The sequence below is a fragment of the Canis lupus genome, chromosome 3 (assembly GCF_003254725.2).
Source record: "Canis lupus dingo isolate Sandy chromosome 3, ASM325472v2, whole genome shotgun sequence".
Lineage (NCBI taxonomy): Eukaryota > Metazoa > Chordata > Mammalia > Carnivora > Canidae > Canis > Canis lupus.
This window is the reverse complement of record NC_064245.1, coordinates 73,550,714-73,567,203: the sequence shown is the minus strand read 5'-3', so window position 1 is coordinate 73,567,203 and position 16,490 is coordinate 73,550,714. Positions and strand designations below refer to the sequence as shown.

Sequence of the window (16,490 nt, the reverse complement as noted above, 5' to 3'; positions counted from 1 at the left end):
GCAGGCCGCTGCAGCCCCCACTTCTACTCTGACTGCAGGCCATCAGGTCAGGTCAGCTGCCACATTTTGAAGGATGAAAAATAAATCATGCTTCTTACTTCTGTCATTTTCTATTTCCAGCCTTAGAAGAAAAGGGAGAAGAATTTGCTAGCAGGCTCACAGAACTTCTCTTTGAATTACATGTTGCAGCCACACCTGACAAACTCAATAAGGTCAGCGCTGTCCAAGTCTGAGTTTTTATTTGTTGGTGTTCTTTTTAAAGGTATTGCTTATAAAATTCAAGTGATCCACCCAAAATGGAAAAACCCCAAACCCCAAATGGCACAGGAGGGGAGGAGAGTCTGAGGTCTGTAATTAAGATCCCAGGAGGCAACATAATGAGGTGTGACAGGAGAGAACGTGCAAGACTGTGCCACAAACCAGGCATTTTAGTTGCAGCCCCCTCGTAATTACTCTGTGACCTTGGACAAGTCACTTCTCCTCGAAGTAGGACTGTATATCAGAGCAGTAGGTATCTTCAGCGCAGGGGAAGGAAGAGGGGTGCAGAATCACTGTAAGAGCTTTTTCAGATTCCACCTCCACTCCCTGCCTGGGGTGCCATGTGAGAATACGGCAGAGAGAAGCCCATCGGGCAGGTCAGCCACACGCCCCGTATCCCAGCCCTACCCCTACCCCAATGCTGGTGCCACGTGGTGCCCAAGCACGATCCAGCTGTTGGTCTGGCTGCTTCTAATTGTATGTTCTGCAAGTTAGTATATGGTCTTGCGGTGGAGATTCTTAATAAGGACACTCATTATTAATTACTTAAAACTGTGTATTTTTTTTCCCTATTCTCTCTCTCTTTTTTCCTCCTCCTCTTTAGCAAGCAGTAGGTGACGCAGGCCCTCACTTATCAAGGTGGGTGAGAAAAGGGCAGGATGAGGCAGTGAGGGGGAGACATGAGTAATTTCTTTATCTCAGATAGAGGTCACTGATTCTGACAGGTCAGTGACTTGAACACAGTGGGAAATTGCCTCATTCATCTCTGTGCAGCACCTGCCCCTGCTCCAGGGCGGAGAGAGAGAGAGCGAGAGAATGTGTGTGTGTGTGTGTGTGTGTGTGTGTGTGTGTGTGTGTGTGTGGTGCCTCCAACATCCCATGGGCCTGTTGATATAGGTGAGCTCTAAGATGAGAAGAAAGTCTAACATAAGCTCAGATACGACTTGCACTTAAGCAAACAGCTTTAAACTCCAAGGATCAAAGCTGGAGGAGTCTGCCCTTTGTAAATTCAGGGAATAACAGAGAAGCTGCTATGCCTGTTCAAGTTAGCCATAATTTTTTCGGCTACAGGTGTCTCCAGCGGCACTTGTGTGAGATTAAACTAGTCACAGAGCAGCTCCAGGTCTTTCCAACAGCCTCTCTCCTCCCCTGACATGACTGGGGAAGAGCAGAGCCATCCTTCATCTTCCCTGCTTGATACATTATTAGGTTCATGATACATTAAGGGCTTCATGAGACATATCAAATGAGGAAATTTGCTTTAGCAATGACCCTGGCTAAATCTTTAACCCATATATATAAAAAAAGTACTGTTATTCTTTTATAGTTGGTCATGAAAAGTGAAAAATATACTATTGCTCTTTCAAGGTGACAGTCATTTTTTATGCCTATCTGTGTAGCATTTTACAGTGCTCCTTAAACAGGTCCTGCAAGGTTCTCTCCATACTTCCTTTCTTTTCTGTCCCCCTTCCTTACTTTAGATTCACCAGAAGGCACCAACATGGTGTTTTTAAGGAGCCTAGGGAAATGCCCCATCGCTTTTTGAATGTACAGAGAACCACTGTGGAAGGTGTAGGGCAACTGGATTCTAGTCTGGGAATTGGAATTTCTTAGTCTCCAAATTTGCATAACAAATGAGTTGCTTTGGTTGGGGGTGCTTCACAGGCCATGAAGAAGGCTCATGACTGGGTGGAAGAAAATCAAGCTACAGTGTCAGTAGATATGATGGAAGAGTCGGAGGAGAACACTAAAGAGGAAGAAGAGGAAGAGAGACCAGAAAATCCCAAAGAAGATAAAAAAGAAGAAACGAAAACTAAGACAGTTGAGGTAAATTTATTGGAGATTAGCCACCTAAAGAGCACTAATATGTTTTTTAAAGATTTTATTTATTTACTCCTGAGAGACACAGAGAGAGGCAGAGACACAGGCAGAGGGAGAAGCAGGCTCCCTATGGGGAGCCCGACGTGGGTCTTGATCCCAGGACCCCGGGATCATGACCAGAGCCAAAGGTAGACGCTCAACCACTGAGCCACCAAGGTGCCCCTAAAGAGCGGTAATATTACTTTAGTTTTGTTAGCTGAATTTCAAGTGAGCAGAAACCATTTCATTTTCGTTTGTACCCTGTTTCAAACAGTATAGAAATATGAGGATTAACGTGATAAACACTAAAATTTCTCAGTGCCAAGACAATTCGGGACTTAGCATAGATATTGTAGTTTTTCTCCAGAGCTTCACGATGATAATTGAAAGGAAAAAAAAAAAGATCTTTAAGAACATAGTTGATTTATCATTAGGATAAAATTCCATCTGATATGCAAATGTGTAACTATAAAATGTCTTTATGCCCCATAAACTAATGAGGTAATTGAAGCTTTTTTCCAAAAAATTTCACGGCCGTAGTTTTTAATCTGTAATTTAATAAATTTATGTGTGCATAATTTATAGCCTGCCTGTGTTCACAAATGAGTTTGCAATAACTTCATCTCTACATTGAATTTCCATTTTAGAGAAAGTAACTTTTTATTTTTTTTCTTTAAGATTTTATTTATGTATTTGTGAGAGAGAGTGAGTGGAGGGAGAGGGATAGAGAATCTGAAGGAGACCCTGCGCTGAGCGTAGAGCCCAATGAGGGGTTCAGTCCCACAACTGTGAGATCATGACCTGAGCCAAAACTAGGAGTCAGATGCTAAACCGACTGAGCCACCCGGTGCCCCATGAAAGTAACTTTTTAAATCCTGTCACTTTAAAGACAAATGGCCATTGAGGTTTATTTATTCGGTTGCCCTTCTGAGCACCTGCCTGTAGTGTGTGCAGAACTGCTCTGAGAAGTAGGGACACAGCTGTAAGGCTTGCATGTCACCTGGGACCTGGAAGCACTGGCATTTGATGGCAGCATTTTTACTTAGAAGAGTCTCAGATACACTCAGTTAATCTTTGGGTAAACTTTTCAGGACATTTTTTTCAAGAATTACATCTTTTTTTTTTTTTTTTTGACATTATAGGGTTGTTGTTGTTGTTGTTGTTGTTTGTTGTTGTTAAGTAAACTCTATCCCCAATGTGGAACTTGAACTCACAACTCAGAGGTCAAGAGTCACATGCTCTACCGACCGAACCAGCCAGGTGCCTTGCGTCACAGGTTTTTTTTCTTTTAAAAAAAGCTTCTGCTCAGTGAATAATTATCTTACTTGCATTTATCTATTTCAGGAAGTATATATGCTATCCATCGAAAGTCTGGCAGAAGTAACAGCACGCTGTATCGAGCAGCTTCATAAAGTAGCAGAATTGATTCTTCACGGACAAGAAGAGGAAAAACCAGCGCAGGACCAAGCAAGAGTGCTGATAAAGTAAATGTTACTTTTAATTCTTATTTTTCCAGTTTTATGTACACAAGCCATTCAAATGCACACACACACACAAGCACACCCATGCACCCACACACCTGGGGCTACTAAAGATTTAAATTACAAGTTCTGAATTTGCATAACGTTGTTCTGTGGTCATCTCAGGAAATAGAGTCTCTTAGGAGTCATAAGATTCTTAGCTGAATCATGTTAGCAAGAATAATAATAATTAACTAGGATTTATGAAGAGATTTAAGGAAAGACACACTACATCATTCAAAGGTGTTTATTTTCGTAGATCGAAGTCTTAGAAGCACGGACCTTTAAGGGAAATCGCATTTTTAACGTACTACAAGAATAGAGAAAGAACACCTGGATGCGACTTATACCGCTTTGCGTATTCTGAATTCTGGCAGTGATGGTTGTTGATGTAAGCCAGTTCCCTGTGGATTGCGTGTGTGTGCATATGTGCTGTCATATGTTATATTCTTCAACAAATAGTAGCCATTATTATTAGTTTATCTAGTGAAATAGTCATGTGTATCAGTGTAACCTTATATACATGAAAATAGTTGGTATGAAGCATATATTAAAATAGTTGGTATGGAGCTGAAAAACAAGCTGTTAACTTTACGCGCATGACTGTATGCCGTGGTATAGAAAATTAGCACAGATCCAAGTACCTTCTCGTTACTACACAGACACAGAAGTCAAAATAGAGCCTCATAAAAATATATGAGTACAGGCACACACATCTCAATACACCCATTTGCTTTGCTAGCTAACTAGTCTTTGCTTATTACTGCATTTGGCCTTGTAGATTGGGGAGCAAATGTTTAGTCAAAGAACCTTCCAAAAAGTCAATGTTAGCATCTTTGTCCTACTGGTAGCACTTCTCCTCACTTGTAAGGATGTCTTACAAGTCTAGATTTCCCTATGTGAAGATGAAAGATATTTTTTTAAAGATTTTATGTATTCATGAGAGACAGAGAGTGAAGCAGAGACACAGAGAAGCAGGCTCCCTGCAGGGAGCCTGGTGTGAGACTAGATCCCAGGACCCCAGGATCACGACCTGAGCCAAAGGCAGGTGCTCAATCGCTGAGCCACCCAGGCATCCCCAAAATGAAAGGTATTATAAAAACCGTACAATCCTGCACTTAATGGACTTAGGAAGAATATGTACTTACTTCAGTGTATAAAAGGAAGAAGAAAAGGAAAAGAAGGAAAAGTTTAAAGTATTGAGGAAAACACCTAAGTGCTCTTTTATGTATGTGGCACTTGTTTGTAAAGGGAGAATGTTAAGAAGTCTCTAAGCATGTATATAGCAGGACCTTACTCTTAGCACCTCTGATTTCCAGTCCAGATTGTCTCAACCTTACCAAGTTGCCACGAGCAAAAGGTAACAAGACCTCACATTTGTCTGTATAATAAGTGCCTTTCCACCCACCTGCCCAAGGACATAGACAAAAATGGCTCTGGGCTATCCCTGGACCTTACTCCTGACTCTTTCTACAGCTAAGTTTTAGGTGCATGATTGGATGGATGGATGGAATGGTGGACAGATAGAACTCAATAAATCTAAATACATAACTTAGAACCCGTATTTATCAAAAGAAAGCTTACTTCTACTGATTTTACTAGATCTTTTTCTTGATTAGGAGTTACTGTTTTTCTAGTAGCATTTTAACCACTATTCATAAAAGTCATATATACTAACTATAAAAGAAAACAATACATTGTTACATTAACTGGGTTGTTTTTGTTTTTGTCATCACCTGTGATGTCATAACAGACACTGCTTTGTTAAATATTTGTACCGGTCTTGCATTCTTTTCTTGGGGTAAAGTCCTACAAGTCAAATGGCTAGAATAAACTTGAAGTTTTGATTTAAGTCTTCAAACAGATTTTACAGGATCTTTATTACGAGGCATCTAATAAAAACATAATCAAGAAATCAAGAGACATCTGAGTTTAAATCCCAGCTCTGTCCCAGGGTGTCCTAAGCAAGTTACTTAACCTTCTTAAGGTGCCTGGATGGTTCAGTCAGTAAACATGTGGCTCTATCTCATGGTCATGAGTTCAAGCCCCATGTTGGGTGTGGGGCCTACTTAAAAAAAAAAAAAAAGTTACATAACTTTCTTAAATGCCAGTTTTATCATCTATAAAATGGAGATATTAATGTAATCCATAAAGTCACTATGAGGATTATATATGATTGTGCATATAAAAGTACTTAACATAGTACCCCAGTGAATGCTCCTTATTATTTCAAAATGACCAAAAGCTAGAGAAAAGCTACTTGGCAAGAGGCTTATACCTCTAAATGTATGGAGCTCAAGGCTCAAATTTTCCTGCATACACTTTTGATTCTAAAAGGAAGTAGGGTGAATTAGGTGATTATTCGTTAATTATACATGCCGAGAAAACGAGGATTCAATTCAACTGTGATTGTGAATCTTGGAAGATTGTTGAGGAACACATTTCTACAGAGCATCCTAAAACTTGTGTGTGTTCTTTTAAATGGAATATGGTATCAATATCAGTAATTGTCTTGATGGTTCAATTATTTGATCTGATGGAAAATTCCCAACCCCTTTTTTTTCCTTTCAGATTAACTACTGCGATGTGTAAAGAAGTGGCCTCCTTATCAAAGAAGTTTATGAATTCTTTAACCACTGTTGGGGTAAGTTTATAATACTGATTCTTTTATGGAAGATGGGTCTGTGAGGAACTGTGAGGAGCAGGGCAGGATGCAATGCCTTCTTTGATGGCTCCATAAACAGAAGCTGTGCCATGATGTCCACTAAAAGCAGGCCAGGAGCTTTGTGTCAGGATGGACAGCCGAGGGTTCTAGTTCTGACACTGCCATCTCTGACTTACAAGATATTAGGTGGGTTTTGGAACATTTCTGGGCCTCATTTTATTTGTTTAAAAAGAAGTAAAGGATACCTGGGTGGCTCAGCCAGTTAAGCGTCTGCCTTCAGGGCAGGTGGTGATCCCAGGGTCCTGGGATTGAGCCCTGCCCTCTGGCTCCCTGCTCAGCAGAGGAATCTGCTTCTCCCTCCCCCTCAGCTCTTTACCCCTTTTCTCCCCCACAAAAATAAATAAATAAAATCTTTTACAAAATATTGAATAAGTGATTTTAAAAAGTCAAATAGAAGTTCCTTTCGTTACTTAATATCTGTGATACATAATTCAAGAATCCCTATTAAAATAATTTTGAATATTCACATTCACTATTGCCCTCAGAGCCTGTCCTGTGGGCTCCCCGAGGTGAGAGGTTTCTTTCCTTGATTATTACACTTCAGCTTTAACGAAAAGAAAAAAATTTACCAATTAGCGTAAGCAGCTCTCTTCTCAAGGGAACAACTTTGAAAGGTTTCGCGTTGGTTTGGAGGTGTGACTTCTGATTATTATTTTCTTCAGAAACCAGTCACAGTTTCTTCAGAAAGTCCCCTTTAGTGGGATCGGGAAGACAAGTGGAAAATATTCCTTTTTAACCTTTCTACTTTTTCTTTTAAGCCCTCAATGCAAGGGCAGGTAGAGATGATCCTTGCCATGAGGAACAGCAGGTTTTATTTCCTGTTTGAGTTCTGGCCTTTGGGGGTTGCGAATGTGTTAGTTTGCTGGGGCTGCCATGACAGGTCTCATGAACTGGCAGCAGAAACAGAAACTTCTAGAGGCTGGAAGTCTGAAGTCAGGGCATGGGCAGGCCAACACTCTCCCAAGGAGCCTCTAGAGGAGGATCATTTCTCGCCTCTTCTGGCCGCTGGAGCTCCAGGCATTCTTTGGCTCGTGGCAGCCTAACTGTAATCTCTTTATCTGTCTTCACATCATCCTCCCTCTAGGCCTATGTGTGTCCATATTTCTCTTCTGAGGACACCATTTGTATTGGATTCAGGTCTGACCAGTGTGACCTCATCTTATAATCACATGTGCAATGACTGACCCTATCTCCAAGTAAGGTCACATTCTGGTGTCATGGAGGTGAGAACTGCAGTGTATCTCTCTGGGATGACACCATTCAGCCCATAATCTATGGAGAAATCTATGTAATCTATGCAGAAAAGGGACTTTACTAAAGGCAGTGGAGGAATGGGAGAAGCTGTGGGACCCAGCACCAGAATACATATACCCTCTCTCGCCAAAGTGTTACCGTTAATGTGACTCAGTTGTAGCAGTTCCCGGACCCCATGTCTTTCCATTCAGATTCTGGGTTCCTGGGTGAGAAGGTTGAAAGGCTCATCAGTGTGGGTCACCTGTAGTGACTTGGGGACAGGATCATATCATACAGACCTACCTGACTGTGAGGCTGCACTTCCCCCGCCCCCACTCGCTAAGGGCAGTTCTCAAAAGAAGTGGAAATGATTGCAGACCTGCCTGTCAGCAGATAAGCGACTCAATTAATTAGGGATGAACTACATACCACTTACTCATTCTGTTGTCAAGGAATCTAGTTTGCTTCTCCTATTTTGTAAAGCATGAGCTTTCATACTTGTATAATTTGGGGGCTTCAGCAATAAGAGCTTCACTATATGTAGGCAGAGTGAAGGGGGAGATAGAAGTTCATTGATATGATAGGCTTGATAAAATACATTTATGTGCTCAGCGTTGTCTGGGTAACCCACCCCTGTGGACTTTGGTGTAACTGCCAGATTTACAGAGAGGTGTGAGATTTTAATCAGGATGAGACAGCCTCAGCCACCCAGCTGCCCAAGGCTCTCTGGACCCTCTTCTCATTCTTTCCCCAGTTCACTAGGTGGGAAACTGAGACCTAGAGGGGCGACCGACTCCCCCAGGCCTCTCCATTGATCTCTCACCTCCCAGGCAGCTGCCCAGAAGACAGATGGCCAACTTTTTGTTTCTCTACGGCTATCTAGTGATGAGGATGTGTGTGTGTCATATGTTATATATGATTCATGTTGAACATTCATTTATTTATATTCATGGGTAATATTCACAGTATTGCTTCCCATTTCTTTTGACATATTGTCTTCTGGCGCAGTGCTTCTCAAATCTCAATGTGAAGGCACATCTCCTGGAGACCTTGTTAAAGGCAGGTTCTGAGTCTGTAGGCTGGAGATGAGGACTGAGATTCTGTATATCTAATAAGCTCCCAGATGAGAACAATGTTCCTGATCCACGGTGTACATTCTGAGTAGCAAGGTTCTAGCAATTGGGTGTACACTTGGACTTACACTTGCGTACACACATATATATTGTGTGCAAATGTTTGTGTACACAAAATCCAAAAGACACAAGTTACCACATTGGAGAAAAAAAGAGCTAAAGCTGAACAGAGTTTACTGAAATGCCGTCCCATCACAACAATACCCCTGATCCTGTGCTAGGATGAATCATTTATGTTGAGTTGCTGTTCTCTAAAACAGCCATTATTCATAACTTGAAGTTAATGAGTGCATATTACTCTCCAGACTCCATTTAAATTGCTTGCACATCTCATTGATTCTGAAAACCAATGTCATTTTATTGCCCTCATATTGATTATATTTTAGAGGTTTTTTGATAATCAAATAAACATGAAAGCAAATACCATAATGGATTTTCTGGTTAGTTACTAAAATGACTGGGTTTTTAAAGAGTTTTTCCCCAAGACTCCATTATGGTTTCCCTCATAAGACATTACTCTGCCCTCAGTAGAGTGGTGTCATTGAAAGTGTGCCGCTCGGGAAAGATGTATTTCATCTATATACTTCTGTTTACCATAAAGTCTTCTGGGTACAGTAAAGAAAACCAGCCCATTAAACTTGCCCTCTCTCTTTCCAGTCCCTTTAATTATTTATTGTCTAAGAGTAAAGTGAACACTTGGAGAAGAGTGTTGATTGATAGACTAGTAGTGGAAATAATAATAATGATACTAACACTAACTCTCACTTTTTGAAGACCTACTTAATATCAGGCTCTGTATTTCTGTGCTTTACGTATATTCATGTGTTACAAACTGGAATCTGCAGATCTGACTATAAGTTCTATTTAAGAATGTGTTGATTTGGGGACACCTGGTTGATTCATTTGGTTAGGCATCAGACTCTTGATTTCGGCTCAGGTCATGATCTCAGGGTCCTGGGATTAAGCCCTACACTGGCTCTGCACTCAGCAGGGAGTCAGTTTGAGGATTTTCTTTCTCCCACTCCCTCTGCCCCTCCCTGCCCCTGGCATGCAAGAGAAAGCACATGCTTCTCTCCCTCTGTCTCTAAAATAAATAATTAAATCTTTAAAAAAGAATTTAAAAAGGTCTTTAAAAAAAAGACTGTGTTATTTCTGCTGCTAATCTAGAAGACATGCCCTATAACCAAGTACCTATATTTGCATTTAAAACAAGAAAGAAAATAAGGCTACTGACCAGGGCTGGGTCTAACTAGGGTGGGCAAGTAAGGGACTTAACTCACCCACAAAATTTAAGAGTTTACGCTGCTCCCAGGCTCCCCAAAAAGACAAAGAAACATCAGTCATCTAGATAGATATTTTAATGTAAAAATTTTAAAAATGAAAATGAACGCAAAAAGATCACGATGAACAAAACATCAACATTTCAAGTAGAGACAGGACTCAATCCTGTACTTGTACAACTCAGCCTCACACTCCCCCGCCCCCATAATCCCAGACATGCTACAAGCTGTCAATAGTTAAAAACGTCTGTGTTTAAATGTCTAGCTGTGTGACCTTAAACAAGTTACTCCACCTTCCTGATTCCTAGTTTCTCATCTTTAAATTAAGGTTATCATGGTACCTACCTACCAGGATTGCTGTCAAAATTAAATAAGACTATATAGAAGAAGCACCAAATGTGAAACCTGGTCTATAATAAGCACTCCACTCCTCTCCCTCCTCTTTCAAAGCCAGCATGACATTTTATGTGACAAGCCTTATAGTATGAGCACCTAATCAGTCAATCTCATCCTTTTGATTCCACAGAGCAACAAGAAGGCTGAGGTCCTTAACCCCATGATCAACAGTGTATTGTTAGAGGTAAGTAGCCCCCAAGGGAGAAAGTGCTTCTGAATCAAAGCAAATCTTAGAGCTACTTTTTTTTTTTTTTTTGTATCTTTCCCAGGCAGCAAGTGTTGTTGCAATTCTAAATCTTATCATCAACAGTGTTTTTTGAGTACAGTTGTATAGCCCAACCAGCTGTAAACCCTTGCGTGAAGCAACAATACCTAATTTTCAAGAATCCCTGATTATAAAGAGAAATGCTAAGCTTGCACGTTATTTCTGTTGCTGTTTCCTCCGGCAGAAGCACATTTCTGCTGCCAAGTTTGACACCAGATTTAACACTGTGATTATTGGCTGCAATGAGGGATTCTTGCTCCGTGGTGATTTTTGTAAAAATGGGTGCTTCTCTCCATTCCCGATAACCTTTGGTTCTGCTGGGTCTAAGTTTAGGACTAGCAATGGTGACAAGCTGTCTGTTTAGCCTCGGCCAGGTCAATGACCAGAGGCTCTGTCCTCAGAGACCACTCACTCTCTGGCCTGCTAGCTCACCAGGACTCTGTAACACTGCTTGAAGCCTCCCCCTATTGCTGTGATTTTGCCAGAAGCAGGGCCATAAGAGAGAAGAAAATAAGCCTGAGAGGCTTCATTCTTGCTGTGTTCTATCTGTGGCCAGTGGAGGAAAACTTTCCATGGGGGGCCTAACTATAAGGAACTGGCACATCTGTAGCCCCGGGGCATGCAGCTGAAGCCACAGGTTAAGTTTTGAACATGGGCAACACATCCACTGTAGTTTTTTGCTGTCTAAAGTAGCTGCTGAGTGCAGGGTTTGGAAATTTTACCAAATTCATTCATATATATATGTTTGTGGGAAATTTGCCTTGCTGTTACGGAAAACTATGAAGGTACGAAAGTAACACAGTGTTGGCATCAAGGGTTACTGTTTAGGACACAGCCGCACGGTGGGATGAAGTCACCTGGAAGGGGTGAGGAGCAGTAGGGGTAAGGTCTGGAGGCCACAGCTACAAAGAAAGCCAGGTAGTCAGGACAGAACGTGGAATAAGAAAATGTCTCCCTGGCCACCCAGGAGGCATCAGCAGATTAATTTACTATGTCAGTCATGAAGAATATGAGGTCAAATGTTTATTCATTTCCCCAGGATGGGGGGGTTCTTATGATTTAGTGACCTGAACATCAAATGGCCTCTCTGCCCACTGTTCTCTCTGCCCTAGAACACAAATGGCAACATCAAATATCCAAACCAAGTAGAGGGTAGCAACACGTGTGCACAGGAGGATGACAGCACCCAAGGATTTGCCACGGATAACTGCACAATGAATGATACCTCCAGTTACCTTTATGTGGCGCATTCTTGTTTACTCATCTCTAGGCTGGGACACACTAGAGTTGCCTTCACCCTGGGCTTGCATGTTATTTCAGGACAGTGGGTTTGGTCTGGGAGAAGGATGGGGAAGACCAGACCTATTGGGTCATGAAAATACGCCTATCGATGTGGCCCCTGTGTCTATGGGAAGGACTTGCCTCGTGTTGAGTGCATTCTTCCCCTCGTTAATATAGATAATTAAGAGCTAAGTGCAATCAGTCCATCCAAAGGAGCGGGTTTACATTTGGTTTAAGCACCAGCATTAAGGGCGAGATGTTGTGAAGTTTGAAGAGAGGGGCCGTTATTAAATTGGAAGAACTGTCAAGACTGACCTGTGAAACAACCCTTCAACCACCTTTCTCCCTCTCCCCAGGGCTGCAACAGCACCACGTACATACAGGACGCCTTCCAGCTGCTGCTGCCTGTCCTGCAGGTGTCACACATCCAGACCAGTTGTTCAGAAGCACAGCCGTAACCTGGCCTAGACTCCGTCTAGTTAAAAAAGCAGGCAGGTCACAGTGCTTTGATACATACCATTTCAGGGGATGTTTTCGACACCTCTGGCCCCACACGCCCCATTGAGGACTCTACACGCAATTTTTGCACGGACAGTATGAAGAATGCAATAGAGGGAATATCATTTCTCTTAATGTATATGGCGGTTTTCACAAATAATTGTGTTTTCTTTATATTAATTTAAATGTACATGGCTTTATCTTAATAATTTCCTTTGATTTGGAGTTCGGTCGCCAGTATTCATTTCCATTTTCCTGGTCAAGCATGCTATGTTTTGAAATTCGTGAGCAGATCTTAGACTTTTTTTTTAATCCTTTAAATACCCGCCTCTCAATTTCCCATTCTGATAGTATTATTTTAAATCAATTATACTGAACCTAGTTTTGTCACATAAATATCATAGGCAAAGATAACACTACTTATAGATATTACCTATTATGGTAAAAGAAAAACAGTAAGTATCTCTTTATAGTAACTCATTCTGAAAACAAGCTTTCTTTGAGCTCCTACTGTGTGCTCATAATAGAGGATCATGATCTCAACCCAGTAGAGACAAACACTGTAAGTATCTCTACACCGAACCTGGGGCTCAGACTTACAACTCTGAGATCAAGAGTTGCATGCTCTACAGACTGAGCCAGCCAGGGACCTCTAGATAGATGCTCTAAAAGAGGGTTTTTAATAATTCTTAAAATGCTTAAAAATACTAATGTATATTCTAAACCTTAAAAAAATTTGAAGAACAAGGTAAACTAGTGGTTTTTTTTTTAATGTTCTTTCAGCGTATTATTGAATTTTTCCACATTGCCTTGACTTTTTGATCCCAAACTTTAGATTTGGGGTGAAAATATATCTGAAAAAAGGGGTACTAAAGAGTATTCCATTTAAACTTGACTTTTTATGAGCATAAGTGCATGATAGCATAATTACAAAGCTTGGAAATATCCAAATAGAAAATTAAAGAGATTTCAACACAGGAGACCCTTAGACTGCATTTTTTAAATCTGAGGCAAGATATTCTATAAATACACAGATCACACTCACCAATGGTAAATACCATCATTGTTTCTAAAGGGCAGAAAATACCAATGCATGGACTGACTGACTGGTGTATTGATCCATGAAAGGCTGCCCAGAAGACCCTGCAGCCAGGCGAGGCATTGACTGTCAGTGGCCACTTCTCCTGAGCTCCCTAAGTTCATTGCCAGTGGGGGTTCATATACTCCTCCTATTTCAGAGCCCCATCAGCAACCCTACAGGAATCAATCATCACAAGATGTTTTGCTCCATGGCTCTCTCCAAGGCAGAGGAAGCTTGTACTCTTAGAAGGGTAAAAATCCTTCATTCACATTTGCTTTAATTCTCCTGATGGAGTGGACAGCCTTTTTCCCATATAGGCAAGGTGGGACTATTTTAATATTTTCCTGTGTCTTATTAGCATTTTATTTGTCTGCATTTGTTTGTGTATCTCCTGAACCAGCCAAATAGAAAACATAAAAACAATTATTTACAATTTGGAAAAGAATTCTCTGAGGAATCAATTAAAGATTCTTTCTTCCCCCCTCTTGCTTCCTGATTGCCTGAAATGTTTCTGATAGTAAGTCGAGAGAACAATTAACTAATGAAAATGTTGATTTTACCTCTGTAAATTTTGGACGTAACGTGTATAGAGCAGACGAAAGAACTTAGATTTACAGTTTCTTCACATGAGATTTTTTAGCATCAGACGAATTTATAGATGTTAACTGGAAATGTAATAGGACCAAGTAGTTTCAAAGGAGCTAGAATCCCAGAAATAGACTTTAAGCCCAACTGCACCCATTTAGTTTATAGCAACATTTTAAATCACAAAATGAAACAGGAATCTGCAGAATAAAAGAGATAATTATCCTTTAAAAACGTAGTTGACATTATTTACATTGCACTTACATATCTTTCAATGATAGAATATCAAAGGTTGCCAGGTAGAAACATAGGCTGAGAGCTGATTCCAGGGGCCTTCCTCAATGGTCTATGAATTACATTATTTAAGAGAGAATAATCACTTAAAATATATCCACCCTCCAGGACTGCTCTTTCAAGAATGCTGTTTCTCATCATCACTTTTAAATAATTGCTTCTTTGCTTTGCTTTAAAACCTAGCAAAGTGCGGGATCCAGGTCTGGGCAAACGTCAATCAGTTTCTGAATGAATGATTTAGCAGGCTTACTTGGGATGTTTTGTATCCCTTCAATAATCCTTTACATAAATTGGGTTCATTTCACTCTATGCAATTACCCTGAACAAATGTACCAGTTTTTTCTCTTACATCAAGTGCAAAATAAGTTCTAGTCTAAATAATGAATGTAGTCCTATGCCTGTGCCTTATTAAATATAAAAACATCAAAAGCATATTTCCAATTCAAAGCAAAATGCATCCAAGAAAAATTGCTTTGGGGTATTGATACATACAGCTCTAAAGGGTAAAATTGAGTCCCAAATCTTAAAGCAGAGGCCTAGGCTTAAATATTCTATCCCACCGAGAACAGAATTCCATCTTCTCTCTGGGTCTCACACTGGGCTGCACATCAAGCTCATGATTAAATGAATAGTGGGATGAGCTGAGGTGGTGGCAGGAGTGGGGGTGGGGGTGCAGGATGCAGGAGCCTCAGCAACACCAGCTAAGGAGCCATGGACCTCTGGCAGCAGGGCTCCAAGGGGCTGGAGAAGCGCTGGCCTCGGGTGGGCTAAAGGAAAGTGCTAACTATAGGGTGGAAGTCTGAACACAGAAATGAGAGCATTTCCTGTGCTTTGTAGAAATCAGCTGACCCAGGAGCTCACCTGTCTGGAAAGTCACCTTCTGCGTAGACTGGCCATGCTGCACTTAAATCAGAAATGAAAGCAGGCAGATTTCAATCAAAGCCATCCCAGAGGTCTAGGAATAATGGCTTAGAGAAGTAATTTAGCAAAAAAGTAAAATAAACAGATTTCTCTCCTTAAAAAATATACATATATAGAGAGAAAGATGATAGATAGACAGACAGATGATAAAGTATATGCTGAACAGATGGTGAGGATCATAATACATGTTTTCAATCCATGTTTCATTTTATAAGAGCAGTTATTCTTCTGCATCAAGCTAATTTTTGTAATGTAAAAATTGCCCTTTGATCTTCCTCTGAAGCATGCCCCACATTCTGAAAACTCAGATCCAGGCTTCAACTCGGTTTCTTAAATTATTGTGTTTGTGAAGACACATCAGAAGAGATCATACCGAAAATCCGTTTTAGAGCTGCAGCTTTTCCTTGTTTTTACAGTTGATTAGAATTCAAAAAGCTAGAGGAGTGGGTTCAGACCAGCCACCCTTCTTTCACATTAAAGAAGAAAAAATCATGTGGCTCACCATGTGTTTTATTTTTCTAGATCTCTTATGACTTATTCGGGTTGGTTCTCATTTTCTGTATGTTCACCCATAATAGATGCTCTGCTGCAATATCCACTATTAAACAAATGTGAGGAAAGATGTCATTCTGTTGTTTTGTTTTGTTTTGCTTAGATCTGAAGGTAACCTGAGTTATCCTGCCCTTTGAGCATCTTACCATTAGCGATGATTAAGCTATTACAACCCAATGGTAAGAAATGTATTGGTGGTGGTCCTGATATTTCTGGCATCTGGGTTCATTCATCATCGACTGGGCATAGAAGATGATTACAGTTAGAATTTTGTGTTGGGATTGAAGCCACATTTACCTTTGTGTGGATCAGAGAATATTTTCCTCTGCATGAGCTGTCAACCAGAAAGCAATGGGATTATGTCTGCCTGTGGTCACTGCTGACTCACTTGACAGGCCTGTCTCTCCTATTGGTCTCAGGGGACTTCTATACTTCAAAAGAATAATATGTACATTTTTATATGCCTTTCCTGACTACAGAATTTAGGGTGCTTCCGAGATGATCTATCTCCCTGCCCTGGGTTTCACCACTGGGCTTCTAGAGCTGTCATTTGGAGCAAAAAGCCCGCGTTGAAGCCAAGGCCAGATGGATGGAACCTTGGCAAAAAG

General features: G+C 40.8%; 1 protein-coding gene across 4 annotated transcripts in view; it reads left to right on the top strand.

Annotated features, from left to right (window-relative positions):
- FAM114A1 (family with sequence similarity 114 member A1) overlaps positions 1 to 15,957 on the top strand; it is a 70,180-nt gene extending 54,223 nt beyond the window's left edge. For all 4 annotated transcript variants that reach the window (XM_035714514.2, XM_025437332.3, XM_035714513.2 and 1 more), the window contains 6 exons: positions 121 to 212; positions 1,924 to 2,085; positions 3,463 to 3,602; positions 6,210 to 6,282; positions 10,536 to 10,589; positions 12,308 to 15,957. In XM_035714514.2, coding sequence (XP_035570407.2) covers positions 121 to 212; positions 1,924 to 2,085; positions 3,463 to 3,602; positions 6,210 to 6,282; positions 10,536 to 10,589; positions 12,308 to 12,409 — 623 coding nt within the window. In that variant the 3' untranslated portion in view covers positions 12,410 to 15,957. The remainder of the gene's footprint in view (positions 1 to 120; positions 213 to 1,923; positions 2,086 to 3,462; positions 3,603 to 6,209; positions 6,283 to 10,535; positions 10,590 to 12,307) is intronic.
- Positions 15,958 to 16,490: the final 533 nt, after the last annotated feature.